The sequence below is a fragment of the Colletotrichum fructicola genome (assembly GCF_000319635.2).
Source record: "Colletotrichum fructicola Nara gc5 chromosome Unknown KSG_Nara_v1_contig08, whole genome shotgun sequence".
Classification (NCBI taxonomy): Eukaryota; Fungi; Ascomycota; class Sordariomycetes; order Glomerellales; family Glomerellaceae; genus Colletotrichum; species Colletotrichum fructicola.
The window spans coordinates 1,993,290-2,009,440 of NW_027094058.1; the positions used below are offsets into that span (position 1 = coordinate 1,993,290).

The 16,151-nt window shown below is 54.3% G+C and overlaps 6 protein-coding genes across 6 annotated transcripts; 4 read left to right on the top strand and 2 right to left on the bottom strand.

Annotated features, from left to right (window-relative positions):
* Window positions 1-268: 268 nt before the first annotated feature.
* Window positions 269-2,250, top strand: PAY32 (Peroxisomal targeting signal receptor; the record flags this gene model as incomplete). The annotated part of the gene is made up of 2 exons (XM_032036269.1): window positions 269-439; window positions 493-2,250. 2 exons carry the CDS (start codon window positions 269-271, stop codon window positions 2,248-2,250), a joined length of 1,929 nt encoding a protein of 642 aa, XP_031892725.1.
* Window positions 2,251-3,090: 840 nt separating this feature from the next.
* PON3 (Serum paraoxonase/lactonase 3) lies at window positions 3,091-4,456 on the top strand (the record flags this gene model as incomplete). Its single annotated transcript, XM_032036280.1, has 4 exons — window positions 3,091-3,347; window positions 3,409-3,838; window positions 3,892-4,363; window positions 4,413-4,456. The coding sequence occupies 4 exons, from the start codon at window positions 3,091-3,093 to the stop codon at window positions 4,454-4,456; spliced, it is 1,203 nt and encodes a 400-aa protein (XP_031892720.1).
* Window positions 4,457-4,713: 257 nt separating this feature from the next.
* Window positions 4,714-6,128, bottom strand: aspC-0 (Aspartate aminotransferase; the record flags this gene model as incomplete). Its single annotated transcript, XM_032036291.1, has 5 exons — window positions 4,714-5,398; window positions 5,459-5,870; window positions 5,931-5,955; window positions 6,011-6,024; window positions 6,092-6,128. The coding sequence occupies 5 exons, from the start codon at window positions 6,126-6,128 to the stop codon at window positions 4,714-4,716; spliced, it is 1,173 nt and encodes a 390-aa protein (XP_031892721.1).
* A 3,247-nt stretch (window positions 6,129-9,375) lies between these two features.
* Window positions 9,376-10,256, top strand: Pxmp4 (Peroxisomal membrane protein 4; the record flags this gene model as incomplete). The annotated part of the gene is made up of 4 exons (XM_032036302.1): window positions 9,376-9,405; window positions 9,476-9,591; window positions 9,658-9,684; window positions 9,749-10,256. 4 exons carry the CDS (start codon window positions 9,376-9,378, stop codon window positions 10,254-10,256), a joined length of 681 nt encoding a protein of 226 aa, XP_031892723.1.
* Window positions 10,257-10,542: 286 nt separating this feature from the next.
* Window positions 10,543-11,790, bottom strand: CMT1-0 (Alpha-1,3-mannosyltransferase CMT1; the record flags this gene model as incomplete). The annotated part of the gene is made up of 1 exon (XM_032036313.1): window positions 10,543-11,790. The coding sequence occupies one exon, from the start codon at window positions 11,788-11,790 to the stop codon at window positions 10,543-10,545; it is 1,248 nt and encodes a 415-aa protein (XP_031892717.1).
* A 1,827-nt stretch (window positions 11,791-13,617) lies between these two features.
* On the top strand, window positions 13,618-14,793 carry fgaOx3-1 (Chanoclavine-I aldehyde reductase fgaOx3; the record flags this gene model as incomplete). Its single annotated transcript, XM_032036324.1, has 1 exon — window positions 13,618-14,793. One exon carries the CDS (start codon window positions 13,618-13,620, stop codon window positions 14,791-14,793), a length of 1,176 nt encoding a protein of 391 aa, XP_031892718.1.
* Between the last annotated feature and the right edge of the window lie 1,358 nt (window positions 14,794-16,151).

Here is a 16,151-nt window from a genome sequence, read left to right on the forward strand (position 1 = left end):
GGAGAAACAGCCAGGCCCGAGCCCCACGCCGGCCTGCCTCGGTATGTTCTCGGAGACTCAAGTGAGAGGTGGTGCTCCAATTACAAACCATCCACCCTACCTGTTCTTCTCCAACTCGACCGACAACGCGTACCACATCCTCTACTCCTCAGACGCCACTCGAGCCGACGCTACCTGTCTCTACGCTTGCGGTTGTGCACTTCGACTGCACGTTGCACAAACCTGACCTCTTACCGACACATCTTCAGCTACCCACGGCACTGTCACCATGTCGTTCCTAGGTGGCGCAGAATGCTCAACCTCCGGCAACCCCCTCAGCCAGTTCCAGAAACACGTCCAAGATGACAACACTCTCCAAAGAGACAGACTGGTGCAGAGAGGGCCGAACGCTCTTGCTGGCGGCTTCAGGAGCGCCGGCGCAAGCACTCCACAGGATGAGGTGGGCAGACCCCGCGCTCCCGGAGTTGCACTTTGGGCTGACCGATATTATAGATGATGAACGGATTCCTGAACAAGGGACCCGGCCTTCAACAAGAGATCCCAATGCCGAACGGCGCGGTCCAACTAAATCCTGCGCAAGGCGTCCACCTCCGCGCGAACTCGACCTCCCCAACGTGGGCGAACGACTTCCAGAACCAGGCTGCTATGGAGTCCGCCTTCAATGCTCCTCCCGGCACACAATTCAGCCCCGAAGAATTCTCACGCTTCCGGCAGATGAACCAGCAGCCTTCGTCGGCCAGGGCGAGTCCGATGCCCAGCCAAATGGCGCAGCAACCGAGAATGGGAATGAACATGGGGATGAATATGGGTATGGGTTACAACAGCATGATGGGTCCATCCATGTTCCAGCCCATGTATCAACAACCTATGCACCAGCAGCCGCAACAGGACGTTAAGGGCAAGGGAAAGCTGGTTGAGCTTGATGATAACAAATGGGAAGAGCAGTTTGCGCAGATGGAGTTGCAAGAGAAGGAAGACCAGGAGGCCAAGGCAGCCGAGCCAGAGCTTGACGAAATGGACAAAGCCATGCAATCAGAAACTGGTTTTGGTGACTTTGAGTCAATATGGAAGGGAATCGAGGCGGAGACAGCGGCGGCTAGAGGCATGGTTGACGACTCGACATTCGATAAGTTCGACAGCGAGGATTGGGGTCCTGATTTCACCGGTATGAGCAGCGACTGGGGCCGGCTGGGCGACCCGGTGGTGGAGAACTACCTTTTCGAGGAAGACAACTTCTTCAGCGAAGAGAAGAACGCCTTCGACGAGGGTGTTCGCATCATGCGTGAGGGTGGAAACCTGTCTCTTGCGGCGCTCGCCTTCGAGGCTGCGGTCCAGCAGAACCCAGAGCACACCGAGGCTTGGGTGTACCTCGGCTCAGCACAGGCGCAAAACGAAAAGGAGACAGCAGCTATTCGTGCTCTCGAACAGGCCCTCAAGCTAGACCCGAACAACTTGGCTGCTCTCATGGGCCTAGCTGTTTCTTACACCAACGAGGGCTATGACAGCACCGCCTACCGCACCCTCGAGAGGTGGCTGTCCGTCAAGTACCCCAACATTATCGCCCCGAAGGACCTCCATCCCATGGCTGAGATGGGCTTCACAGACCGTCAGCAACTGCATGACAAGGTTACTAGCCTTTTCATCAAGGCGGCACAGTTGAGCCCTGACGGCGAACATATGGATCCTGACGTGCAAGTCGGTCTCGGAGTACTCTTCTATGGTGCTGAGGAGTACGACAAGGCCGTTGACTGCTTCACCGCGGCTCTCCACTCTTCCGAACTCGGAACGTCGAACCAGCAAGAGCAACTGCACTTGCTCTGGAACCGCCTGGGCGCCACGCTCGCTAACTCCGGCCGCTCCGAGGAGGCTATCGCGGCGTATGAGAAGGCGCTCAGCATCCACCCCAACTTCGTGCGTGCGAGGTACAATCTGGGTGTCAGCTGCATAAACATTGGCTGCCACGCTGAAGCTGCTTCCCACTTCCTTGCTGCGCTCAACATGCACAAGGCTATCGAGAAGAGTGGACGCAACATGGCTTACGAGATTCTTGGCGGCGGCGACGGTGCCCGCGGCGGCACCAACACTGCTGCCCTTGACGAGCAGATCGACCGCATGACGGCACAGAACCGGAGCACCACTCTGTACGACACGCTCCGCCGGGTATTCACTCAGATGGGCCGTCGGGATCTGGCCGACAAGACCGTTGCAGGTGTTGACCCTGAGATCTTCAGGGGGGAGTTTGACTTCTAATCCGTGGCATTCTTGTGTCAGGGTTGTATAGTAGTGAGGACCTGACGTTGGCCGCCTACAGCGCCATTTTGGTTTTGGACGAGAAGCGAATGAGAATACGCCTTACGAGTACCGGGTCGCCAAGTAGATATCTATCGCATAATTTCACAAGTACATAGTACTTGGGGTCGGGGAAGGACCTTCATTGAAAAGTTTATGCCACTCGAGTACTTGTTCATCCTTTGGATGGCAACGTTTTTACATTGAATAAATGTGAGCATGTCATATGGTTGGTCAGCCAATTCCCTCCATACGGCGTTCGGAAAGCGTTCATCGTGCATAATGAGCCAGTCTTCCAGTGGTCATCTTTTGCAGCGAACCCTATTGGTGACCGTGGACGCAGAAAAGAGTGTCTTGTACATCCGGACGACGGTGCCCGTCCCCGACGGAGGCAGAGACGATTACCGGGCGGGCCGGGGGGACAAACCCGCCCACTGTAACTCAGCGAATGCCCGCTACGAAACAAAAACGTGCTCAAACTCACAACTATTGACTTGGCACCCAATCTGATGCTACCGCAAAACCGTCAATCTCTTGTGCCACGAAAAGCTCAGGACCAGAGTTGACTGTAGAAAAACTCTTCAAAACTTAAGCTTAGTTGAGTCCAACATCATACAGCTTCTCTAGCAAGCTCAGAGAAGCCACCAGTTGGCCGCTCAGAAGGGTCGCGGTTGTACCCGAAGGATCACATCCCTGGGCAATCTCATCGAACGGAGTCCTCCTTATTTACAAGTGTCTTCATTCATATCCTCTCAAACCTTCACCATCAAAAACACGCTCAACAGATTTTTCTTGTCGAGAATGGGCTTCATCCTTCAGACCGGCGTCTTGTTCGCCGTCATCCTCGCCGTGGGCCTGCAGCTCGTGTTGAAAGACCCCATCAAGCTAGGTCTCGGCCTGGGAAAGACGTTTCAGCCTCTCTCTGACTTTCCATACTCGTGCCGTCGCATCGAGGACAACAGGCTGCAAGCATGCGAGGACATGTGGCTGTCGGAGGCAACGCGCACGCTGTTCCTGGCCTGCTCCGACTCCCTGGCCCGTCAGCAGTGGATGCCCAAGTAAGCCGACCCCCACCCTCGAGTGCAGCCCGCGCTGCCGGAGGCTGACTCCCGTCCCCAGCGGTCATCACTTCAACATCTCGGGCCGCTCCACCCGGGATGCTGTCGTCGCTTTAGACATCGACAAGCCCAAGGATGAGGGGTTCGAGTACCGCGCTCTTTCAACGCCCGGCTTCTCTGGTACCGCTGGCGATGGCTTGCTTCAACTCGTGGGTTTGACGGGTATTGATGCACCGGAGGACGGCAAGGTTGAGCTTCTCTTGGTCAACAACCGCCCTCCGGTAGATGCCGTCACGGGCGAGCTGCTCAAGGAGGCCAATGAAGGCGCCAATGCTACAATTGAGGTGTTTGAAATCGCCCCCGCGGCGACGGAGATGAAGCACATCCGAACCTTTGCCAATGCCAACATCTCCACGCCCAACAACATCGCCGCCCTCTCTAGCACTTCGTTTTACTTTACAAACGACAGTGGGGACAAGAAGAGGGGACTGGTGAGATAGCGGGTTGCCCGTCGGCTAGTGCACTACTAACATTCTCATTACAGGGATTCTTCCTGAGCGGTTTCTTTGGTCACGGCGATGTGTCCTACTGCTCTACCGAAGGATGCAAGCGCATATCGACGCACCACAGGATGCCCAACGGCCTGGTCCGCGGTCACGACGGGCTCATCTACGTGCCCAGCGCCATGGCCGGCGGCGTCCAGGTGTACAGGATCAACCCGGAGACGGACGGGCTCGTCAAAGTCGCCGACATCCCCGTGCCCTACGCCATCGACAACCTGTCCGTGGACGGCAAGGGGGACATCTACGCCGCGGTGTTTCCGCGCGGGATAGAGATTCTACAGGCCTCCGAGGACCCGCTGAACGCCAGGCCGAAGAGCGCGGCGGTGCGGATCCGCAAGGAGGCTGATGGCGAGTACGTGTGGGAGAAGGTGATTGAGGACGGCACGGGAGAGCTGCTTCCTGGGTCCACGACGGTGGTTCACGATGCGAATACCGGGAGGCTGTTCTTTGGCAGTAAGTGGACATGAATTTTCCCATTGTGAATTAAGGCTGACTAGTTTAGGTGTGATTTCGCCATTTATTGCTGTGTGTGAGCCAAAGCCTTGAGGTGTTGGCAGAGGTTTCATGTCTGTATTAGATTGGTCCAGTTCTTCTCACATCCCTTTATTGGAGTAAAATAACTGAATATAACACTCCTGTTCTAGAAGTACTACATGCCTTTCTGCTGGGAAAGGATATGTGGCTACGTGCAGAGGCACGCTGGGCAAAAGTGCAGGATTTACACATGTCGCCGGCAGAAGGCTTTCGATCGCAACATATGTATTTAGGTCGTGGCCGTGTGTCTTACGATCATCGGAAATTTTCTACCATTTCTGAATGAACGCGTGAAGTAAGGGCAAAGCTTGCCGAAGCACATCAGGATTCCCCAATCCAACCCTGAAATATCCCTTGAAATCATCGTTACTGCCTTCGCTGAAGCACAAGCCGCCCGGAACTAAGCAGATGCTCTCTTCCACTTGCAGCCTCTTGCAAAACTCCCCATCATCGACAGGTGCTCTCGCTTGATCCAGGATCTGAATGAACGCCATGCCTGAGCCTTGTGGCTTCACCCAGCGAACACGTCCGCCGCTCTCCGCAATAAAATTATCAAGTAAACCAACGCTCTCTTGGCACAGAGAGATGTTGCGCTTCATCATGTTCGGCATCACCGCTGGGTCCAATGCAAACGAGGCGACACTGTCGTCAAGCCGAGACACAGTGATGGTAGTGAAATCGCGTTTCGTAGTAATCTCCTTCGTCAACTCTGGACTCCTCGTCACAATCCAGCCAAGTCGTATGCCGGGAATAGAGAAGGCTTTTGATAGGGAACCGCTGGCAATGGTGTTCGTATAGCCTAGATTGACAATTGAAGGAGGCTTGGGCGAAGTGAAGACTAGCGGGTTGAACACCTCGTCGCTAAAGACGACGATGGAATTTTCACAAGCGATCCTAACCACCTCCCGTAGAAAGCTCTCTTCAAGGACGGTTCCTGTGGGGTTGTTGGGACTACTGCAGATTGGACATTAGCTTGATTTGAGAGTCGTCCAACCCCGAACATGGACTTCTTACTTGAGAATAATTGCCTTCGTGTTGGGTCGGATCAACCCGGCGAGCTCTTTGGTGTTTGGTAGCCAGTTGTTGGACTGGTCCATTTTCCAAAGGCTGACATCGACGCTGCCGAACTCTGGTACCAGATAAAGCTGCCCATATGTTGGGTACTGACAGATCACATGGTCTCCGGGGCCACATATGGTATCCAATATCAGATAATTGGCCATAATGGAACCAGGAGTAATGATAACGTTGCTCGGATCTATCTTATCTTCGTTCGTAGAATGCAGTGCGGCAATTCGCTCCCGGAGCCGATGAGATCCCTCAAAAGGGCCATAGCTGAGCTCCAGATTATGGTCGAAGACTTCTAGTGCAGGGTCTGTCGAAAGTGACTTGAGATTGTTGATGGAGAGTGCTTGCGCATAAGAGCCTAGGAAAGCTGTGAGCCGACAAATTGCAGGACAACGTGACCTCCAGGTTGGAATTTCACCTTCTAAAGCGTATCGGTTGCCAACCTCATGCAGATTCTTAGCTTTGGCTGGTCATGAAGGGGCATATGACTTAACTCACACCGTAAAGGCGCACTGTTGAAAATAATCAGTAATCGAAAACAATTGAGTCTCGCTGAGAGAAAGACGAGAGACAACTTACTCCATTCATCAATCTTAAAGTCCCGTACGTTCTTCATGTTGATGTTTGTGAGCTGCTTGTGCTGGCCAAGTTGGCATTGGTGTCGACGAGGCAGTCTTATACTAGATTCGGAGTCACGATCTCGGAGTCTATCGAGGGCATGCGGTCTAAATGTCGAAGGACGTAAGCCGAGGCTAACCGCAATACGACGCCTAGAAAAGGGTTGGTTGTGTCAACAACCGAACCTGGGTATATCATGCATGTGGGAGGACCCATTCAAAGTAAGGACAATGGTTCCTTGTGGAACTTGATTTGAGGCAACATCATACAACCAGAATTGGAGTGAAGGCGTGTACAAAAGATGTCTAAACGACACGGATCAATCAATTTATTGAGAGTCTTTGCTATGGTAGACTTCCACCTAACTTGCCAGACACTCTCAGATATTCTGCCGTTGTAGCGTTTCTGCAATACGGCGTCTGCGAATGTTTGCTTGGCGCCTCTTGAAGTCAATGAGCATGCTCCATCCCTTTGACAACCAAATGTGTGTTTTAGCTCCCCCAAGGTCGCCCCGATCTCGGAGCTCTAGCAACAAGTCGAATTCTCAAGGTCAAAGTCCCGTCCGTATGGAGACGCCAATCCTGCTAGCATTGGAGCCAAGATAATAGTCGTACATCTGTCAGAACCCCCCGCAAGTACTTCGCTAATTTTTCAGATGCCGGGATGTGTACATGGCGAGACACTGATAATAACTCTAGAGAACAATCAGCCCATGAGAAGACGGCTGAAGTGATCGACAGAGCAAGAGAACGGAGCCGATGATCGAAACGCGTTACGAAGCTAAAGGAGGTTCCATTTCGTTGAACACTCAGTGTTCGCAAACATACACCGCATGTCAAGTACTCCCTACGGTCCCTACAACGCGCCCTACAACGCGCCTTACACGCCGTGCGTCATAACTTACAGCGGAGACTTCCCACACACGAAGGCGATTTTGGTGAGAAAGGAGTAGTCCAGTGTCGACCTTGGCTGCTCAGCTGCGGACACCTCCGTCTTGCGCCCTGTCCTAGAAGGGTTCTCTGCCGGCTCGAGAAACTCGCTCTTACGCCTCTCTGGAGTTTGTTCTGATACAGAGGTGAATGCGTACACTGCATATAGATATAGAGAAGTTAGGAAGGAATTGGGAACCACGAAAGCTCTGACGTTATTGCCTTTCCGCTTGTTCTGCCAAGACGTTACCGCTCAGCATCATGCCCATTCATGTGCCAGCCATCCTATGACTGATTGCATTAATTACTGAGCAACGAATTGAACACTTTGATAGCTTAGAGTATCACCACCTGAACCGCCACCCGGTTGAAGCACCGCAGTGCTTGTGAGAAGTAATTAGGGGGGGTATGGCACAGCCGGAAGAATGAAGTCACTCACTTATGCAATTCACCTTATCCACTGCTCCACAGTTAGAAGAACAGTATCAACACAGTCAAGTCGATTTACTGATGAGCCATGTAAACCTGAAAAACTGATATCGACAGCTTTAAGCAAATGAACCGAGTTGTCTTCAACAGCCGTCGGTTTGCAGATTCTGAAATTCCAGTCTCAGGAACGTCTCCAAACTCGTCCGGGTTTGTGTTGGCGTTTTGTCTCCAGTCCTATTGGCGCCTTCGGTCTGTCAAGACTCAACCATGCACTCACTCATCAGAATTTCTCGCAATGCCATTGTCGACTCTCAAACACTTGAAATCGATCCATATGCGGATTCCAACGAGAAGGGGTCGTTCTAGAAGTTACTTATCAATGTAGCACAAGAGAATGAACCCCATCTATGGCCTGAAGCCTTGCTTTTGGACACTTTGCCCATGGCATATTCACGCGCCTCACGTCTCTTACTGCACAATTTTATCACTTTCTTAAAGTAACCTATTCAACAATCAACGATCTCTACTTCGGGTCCGCCGTCTATATGTGCGTGTTGAAACCATCTGACGTCCGAAATTAGCTTAGTATGACGACCGCGCGATAGACTCATCGCGGTGCTGGACCGGTTAGATGCGCGACTCCAATTGAAAGACATCGTTGAGGCTCTCACAGAACAGCTTGCCAAGCTTGTGACTGGTTATCTAGGACGTCCTGCCTGAGGCGATGATTGGCCTGGAGATATATGTATGTGCATCACTAGTTCGTAACCTGATCTGGGAGTCCACGTTTCTTGAGAGCCTGGATTGCTGCAGTCTATCTACCACCCGGCGATTGAGTTATAACAGAAGTACGACCGGTATGCCAGAACCAAAGCTCAATTAAACGATTGAAAAATGATGCACGAGTTCCCAAGTAGGTACGTTAACGAAACATGTCACTAACCAGTTGCGACTCGACAGGCCGATTACAGAAGCGGAAATGATGCAACTTGAAGCATGTGGCAGTCGGAGGTGGCCCCGTTTTCAGAGTGCCAACCACGTAGTCAGCAGCGCCAAGTCGCAGAGTCAAATTCACATGGAATTCGATACCACGTGGGAGACAGTGACCGAGACAACTGACTCTTGTATCTGCAGTGCTCCATCTTCCTGTCTGCAATATGGAAATTCGACCTCTGTGTAAAGGAAGCAATTGTCGTTCCAGAAGCTGAACATGGGAGAAATGGAATCATTCGCAATACCGTCCCATGTCTTCTCAGTCTTCCCGGGTACCGACACCCCTAATAAGTGACACAGCATCTGAGTTGCCGTCCTGTCACAACTTGCAGGCTGCATCACATGCCAAAAAAAAAAAAGGAGCCCGCAGCAATCCAAGACCTTCCCCGGACGGGCATCCCTGGGGACGGATTAGCGCCATCTCAACCGTGCGTCATAGGGACCTGTGGGGGAGCCGGGGGGGCTGGTACTCCTGAAGCGACATCTCCAGCGCAAATCCACAGCGTGTCGTGCCGCAGCGCAGCGGCAGCGTGACTCGTCCAGAGCCGAAGCCATGGACATCCGAGGTACACCTGCCGCACCTGGGGTGTCCCAAGGTCCCAAAAGTCCGTCACTCCATCCCGTCCGTCTGCCGTAATTGACCACGTCCGCCGTGGCCTTTCTCTCTCCCCGACAACCTCACACACCCTTCCCTTCGCATGCGCAATTTGACCGATTGATCTTTGCATTCTTTTTCTGTAATTGCAGCATTTTATCACTGAAGACCCATGCGCTGAGCGGAAGAGTGCCAACTCAAGAGCGACCGTTCGTCGTCGCAAACACCATCCATCATCTCCCTACAGCGAGCTGCGATTTGCCGAGGCTAGCCAGGCCACCCCCGTTCTTGTTGCCAACATGTCGCTCGCCGCCCTCGATGGCCTCAAGGTACGATTGCGGATGCATCGTCGAATCAATTCTGCCTTCGCTCGGCCCCAAATGCTAACGCGCAACCCAGGCCGCGATCGAGCGCATCATCCTCGACCCCAAGTATCACGACATCCTCGCCGTCGTCAAAGGCGCCCGCAATGGCGCTGTCTACGGCACCAAAGTCCGCTTCCCCCACGCGCTTGTGTACGTCGCAGTCTCCGTTCCAGATCCGCAGCATTGTGAGCTTAGCTAACATTCTTCCTTTGATAGAATGATCTTCCTCTTCCGCTCCGGAACGTACGTCTACCTCCCCGCATGTCTCTCCCCCCGAACCCATCGTTAACACCCTTCTCCCTCACAGCTTCCAACAAAAAGCAAGCCTTGTATTCAAAGCCACCCGAACCCACGCCCGCAACCTCGCAAAGTTCGCGACAATCTACAAGGGCACAATGTACCTCCTCAAGCACTACGGCCCGACCCCGGGCAAGGAGGGCCCCTACGACTCCTTCTTCGCGGGCCTGTTGGGCGGCTACCTCGTCTTCGGCGGCCGCTCCCCGCGCACCGGCAAGATCTCGAGCGTCAATCAGCAAATTGTCATCTACGTCTTCGCCCGCGTCGTCCTCGGCCTCGCCCGCCTCGCCGTCGCTCCCGGCAAGGGTCTCCCCGTCGTTAGCCGCGAGGACCTGTCCGCCAAGATCAGCTACTACGCCTGGCCCGTCTTCGCGAGCACCAGTTGGGCCATGGTCATGTACCTCTTCCGCCATCACCCGGCCGATCTGCAGCCCAGTCTGCGGAGCAGTATGAATTACATTTACGTACAGAGCAGCGAGTGGGACTCGCTCCGAAACTTCATCTGGCATAACAAATAGACGGACAGGCGCGTGTGAGATATACCACCACGATGAGATTTTGGATGCCTGCGATCATCTTTGGCGCTGTTCTGTATTATGAAGGCAAGGTTTGGCGTTTGGAGGAGGTCTTTTGGACGGTGGGCTTTCTACAGTCATGGGGGGAACGGATGTCCCTGCCCGCACATCGGAGGCAATGTTGTTCTGTTTCTACAACTTCATGACGTGGCGTTATAGACCAGTCTTATCTACCATACACAATAACGAATTTGACTTGAATCGGCTTGCGCCAGACGCCCCGGTCTATCTATATATGCTTCCACCCGTTCTCCCACATGATCTGCATCTCGCTGATGAGACACATTTCCCCCGGCTCACTTCGCGGCAACTCACTCGGCGGCGTCTCATCAACCCACTGCCGCAACTTCTTCTCAACTGCCCACCGCTCCAACGTAAGCTGGATACCATTTCGCACCCTCAGATACCTATTCGCCCAGAATCCAACCACCGCAGCCCACGGCGTCGGGAACCGGTCCATCTTCGTCTGCTCAAACACCTTCTCGTTGTACCCCACGCGCACATTGGGGTTCAGCCATACCCCTCTCTCGCGACTGAGAGGGTTATCCGCATGGATCAAACAACACTCCGACCCCTCCAGATGCATCGCCGCAAGACTGTCCTCGACACCGCGGAACCGCAGTCCCTCGTCATAAAACGGCGCCGCGTCGAATACGACCATGCCATTCCAGCACGATTTCACCTCCACGGGCTCCATCGCCTGCGCAGACGCCCGCGCTCGCGAGCTATGAAACCACGGCCAGTACCATGACGCCGTCTTTAGGCCCGCGTCGTCGCGCAGCGCAAAGGTGTCGTAGTAATACGGCCAGAGGATGAAGTCCATGGCGCACGCGGCGGCGTAGGCGCCCCCGCGGGTGCCCAGAAGCATGTGCACCTCGCGCGTCTCGAAGACGACGTCGTTGAGCCAGATGACCTTGTCAGACCTCCTGTCCTGCGAGGCGAGGAGCTCGGCCAGGGGCGCCATGGCGCGGTTGCGCTCGCGGGCGAGGTATGTGACGCGGCGCATGTCGAATTGGTTCTCGTGGGGGTTCCATGTCCATCCGGGCGGCGGCGGGCCGAAGCCGGAGGACGGCGGAGGCCGGTCGTGGATCTCGGCGAGCTGTTCTGGGGCTGTCTTGCCGAGGATGATGGTGTTTGAGACGCCCTTTGCGTTGAGCTGCTTCTGGAGGGAGGAGAGCCTGGCTTTGGTGTCGTCCTTGGAGCCGGACTCGACGGCGGAGAAGTGCACGTGGTCGGGGCCGAGGTAGTCGATGAGCTTGAGTACGTTGGAGGATATAGGATGGGCTAGGAGGGCCCCGTTATTCCGGTGGATGCTGGCGATGAAGAAAGTCTCATTGCCGGGGTGCCGGGAGGGGATGCTGGCCGGGTACTTGGTGACAGGGCGGTTGCGGATGATGAGATAGGCGTCTAGGTCGAGGAAGAGCAGATATATGTGGAGGAGGGAGGTCCGCTTCAGGCGGCGGATGGGGAGAAGCATGACATCTGGTGTGAGATGTTAAGATGGGATTCAGAGCAAAGCGAATTAGTGCACATTGAGGATAGTCATCTGCTTTTGTCCGAGGTAAATAGCATGTCCTGGTCTATTGGAAGCATCGATTTGAGTTCTAAGTGCCAGAACTCCAGGAAGATGCGAGGGACCGATACACTTGACAGACTATGAGGCTATCACGAGCCTCAGATGCAAGTCGCAGCAAGAAATGCCAAGCTCATTTCCTACCCGCAGCGGAATGTACCCCTGGCCAAGTGCGGAGTGCATTTCCGCGTCTGCAAGGAAGCGGGCCATGTTGGTGACGTACGTGCATCGTGGCGCACGTGGCTGACGCACCAAGTCCAGGAGATTGCCGACGCCACATCGGTATCTGAATGCCGAGAATCAGGGTGCGGCGGTGAAGATTTCGATTAGTCTACAGACCCGACCTGGCCTTGCATCTTCTTACGAATCAACCAACACTTTTTGTCTGCCCATTCAAACTTGCAATTTTTACGTACAGGAACCAAGCCTCGACCCCGGCAGCGGCGCCGTCTGATTACTTGAGCAGAGTTGGCATAAATCTCTGATCAGTGGCAGAACCCTGAATCGTCTCCACCAGGACGCTTGACAACGAACCAGATGGCGGCAAGCCCACGACAAGCCTCACATTTCCAGCTCTAGCTTCTCTAGCTTCGACGAGTTTCAAAGGGTTGGGCTTGTTCCCGGCCAAATCCCGAAGTCGGCATGCAACCTGCGTGTTTCTTCCTGTGAAAGTGGAGACACTCGACCGGGCCGTTGCATGCTCCCCTCGTGGCATTTCTCAGCACGTCAGAACTTTACCCCGAGTTTAAAGTTGTTATCGCACTTTCAGCCTCTAGTAGCATGTAGGGCGTAACAGAAAACGGCTCATCTGTTGTTCGGTTTCCAGCACCAAGACCCTGGTCCCTTGATACTGGAGACGTCACTCCCGTCCCTCCAGAACACCAATTCTCCACCTCGGCCCCGTCCCGTTGCCTCGCAGTCTCTTTGACATCGTACTATCGGATTTCTAAGCAAGCTGCTGCCAACGTGGCTCGAGGTCCCCGTCCGCCTCGATGATTCGCTGCTTCGGAGTTTTCTTCCTCAGTCATCTCCAGCATGTTGCCAAGAACGTGTCCCCCTTTGCGGGGGCCGCAATCTTTTGCGTAGTCGAGTGACTTGGGTTCGTTCGAGAACGTTGCCTTTTGCCAGGAACCCGCGGTTTGCGCCTCATAACAGAACCAAACCGCTTATACGGACGGCCTCACTGAGCTGAGCGTCACGGACCACAGGTCTTCTGTCGGTTTCACCGCTCGGGGGATGGAGGGGCGGAAGGGGGCAGAAGAAAGAATGGGCCCTCTTCCCCCGAGAAGTCACGAGAAAGTCTGGCCGGATCCGCTTCCCGAGTTGTCGCCGTGTGGTGTTCCATCACGGGCCCCCAAACATCCCAATTTCTAAGCTGCCCCTCCAGGGCAAGAGAAAACTTCTTCGCCCAATGGATCAACAAACTCATGCGGGCAGATCTGTGGTGGGGGCATGTTGCCGAGGATCTCTTGACGATGGTGGGACTCTCCAGATGCTTCTACGGCGACACTCCTCGGGTGGGCTGTTTGTTGACTTACACGATGTTGTTCAGTCGCATAAATACCCTCAAGCCTCCCGCTTCGAGTGAAAAGGGAGTTTAAAGAGCCAGACACAACTTCAACACAGTCTCCTACCTCATACTTCTCACAAGCTCAACTACTTGACACTCTTCTCTCTTGATACCCCTTTTGTTTCTTCACTTCCAGTTCGTCCACCAGAAACACCGCTACAATGGCCGCCGAGAACACCAAGCTCTTCCAGCCCCTCAAGATGGGCAAGATGGACCTCGCCCACCGCGTCGTCATGGCTCCCCTCACCCGCTACCGCGCCGACGACGACGGCGCCCCGATCCTCCCCATGGTCGCCAAGTACTACGCCGACCGCGCCTCCACCCCGGGCACCCTCCTCATCAGCGAGGCCACCGCCGTCTCCCCCGCCGACATTGGCGACCTCAACCTTCCCGGCTTCTCCACCGAGGCCGAGTGCGCCGCCTGGAAGCAGGTCTTTGACGCCGTCCACGCCAAGGGCAGCTACATCTTCCAGCAGCTCTGGTCCCTCGGCCGCGCCGCCGACCCCGACTTCGTCAAGGGCCGCGGCTACAAGTACTGCTCCTCCTCCGACGTCCAGATGACCGGTCGCCCCGTGCCCCCCGAGCCCCTCACCGAGGACGAGATCTGGGTCAAGATCAACGCCTGGCGCGACGCCGCCAAGAAGGTCGTCGCCGCCGGCGGCGACGGCGTCGAGATCCACGGCGCCCACGGCTACCTCGTCGACCAGTTCACCCGCGACTCGGCTAACAAGCGCACCGACAAGTGGGGCGGCTCCGTCGAGAACCGCGCCCGCTTCCTCCTCGAGATCGTCAAGGCCTGCGTCGAGGAGATCGGCGCCGAGCGCGTCGCCCTCCGCCTGAGCCCCTTCGCCACCTTCCAGGAGTCCTACAGCACCGACCCGGACACCTGGGAACAGACCATCTACATCATCCGCGAGCTCAAGAAGGCCGGCTACAAGCTCGCCTACATCTCCCTCGTCGAGGCCGTCGGCAACCCCGTCAACCTCGGCATCGTGCCCCGCCAGCCCACCGACGACGTCCAGCCCTTCGCCGAGGACCGCCCCCAGACCCTCGACTTCATCCTCGAGGAGTGGGACAACATCTCCCCCGTCGTCGTCGCCGGCGGCTACCTCGGCGACAGCGCCCGCTGGGCCGTCGACGAGCGCTACAAGAAGTGGGACGTCGCCGTCGCCTTTGGCCGCTACTTCATCTCCAACCCCGACCTCGTCTTCCGCGTCAAGAACAACATCCCCTTCACCCCCTACGACCGCTCCACCTTCTACCTCAAGAAGAGCAACGAGGGCTACAACACTTGGGAGTTCTCCGAGGAGTACGTCAAGGCCAACAGATCCGCCTAAAGGGATACATATGATAATATGCTCAGATATGTGGGCATCACGGCATAGCACTGGAGTTTGGGTTTGATTTTAGATACACATACCGTATAGAGACAATTACATTTCTCTTTTCTCTTGAATGGGATCTTTTTTGCCTGTGAGGCTAACACCAAAGTGGACAATGTCTTGACATGTTTCAGAAACGTATCGTGGATATTTTAAGTTGCCATTGTTAGCTTATTCAAGATGTGATATTAGTCTGCGAGATTTGGTGCTGTCCATATACCAAGTACATAAGCCGCCCGGTGAATCGAAGAATGGCGCCGTACTCGTGTGTCGTCGGATACCAACATCCCAGCAACGTCAGGGCAAGTACGTACAAGCGTACTGGAACTGAACTCATTACCATCATGAGCAATTAGTCCTCTTGCGGAGACCGTTCACTTTATTGCTGGACCCCTCCGAGACGACCAACTTGTCCTGTGGCTGTACACCTCACTATGATTTATTGTCGCTGTTGTCGTCGTCAAGTACAGAGAAAATGTAGCATTACAAACACAGAAAAGTTAGACGGTTTCTTTATTCCAAGCCCAGTGAAGTGGACACTGTTCGGATTAAGGAGGTTTATGTACTGAGGCGCCTCAGATACAGCTTTTGCGGTTTTCCATGTCCCTTCTTGTCAGTTCACAAGCTCGTCCTACGAAAACCTTCACAAGCACATGCATGCACAAACTGAAATCCGATCACTACGCAGAACGCGGAGAGCATCAGGCAGGCCACTGGAATTTCACTTTGGAGGGCTTCGATGATGCAGGGGTGAGCTGAACCGTTGTTCAGGGTAAACCCAGGGCCACAGGTTTGCTGTAACAATGTATTCCATCAAGTTGAAAAACATAACACCAACGCAATCAACAACCCCCCCTCAAGAACTAAATCGGTAACCGGGAATATTGTTTGACCAATGCAACATAGCCATTCGAAATTCAATGGTTTTAGAAAACTCCGCAGGCGTTCTTGGATATCGTAATTCCCAAATGAACTCTTCCCTGCTGACGAGAGCCTCTTTCTCAGCCTGCAGATGACAATCACGCATAGCAAGTCTTCGACGACGAAGTCAGCAGTGACACACCGGGTACACTTGTGAACTGTGTCACTTCAATACTAGCATGAATGAAGTGCTATGCTGTCTTTTGGACCGAAGTTTAGCTTCGTGACTTCTTCTTGCCTCGAATAATGAAACCGATCCAGTCTGATATCTTGATATGCCGACTAGAATGCAGTCTACGAAGCTAGCATTTAGTACTTGTGAAACCGAAGTTACGACGCGCGTAACACCGCGGCATTGGAGGACAACACAAACCCAGAACCAATCCTGTGAA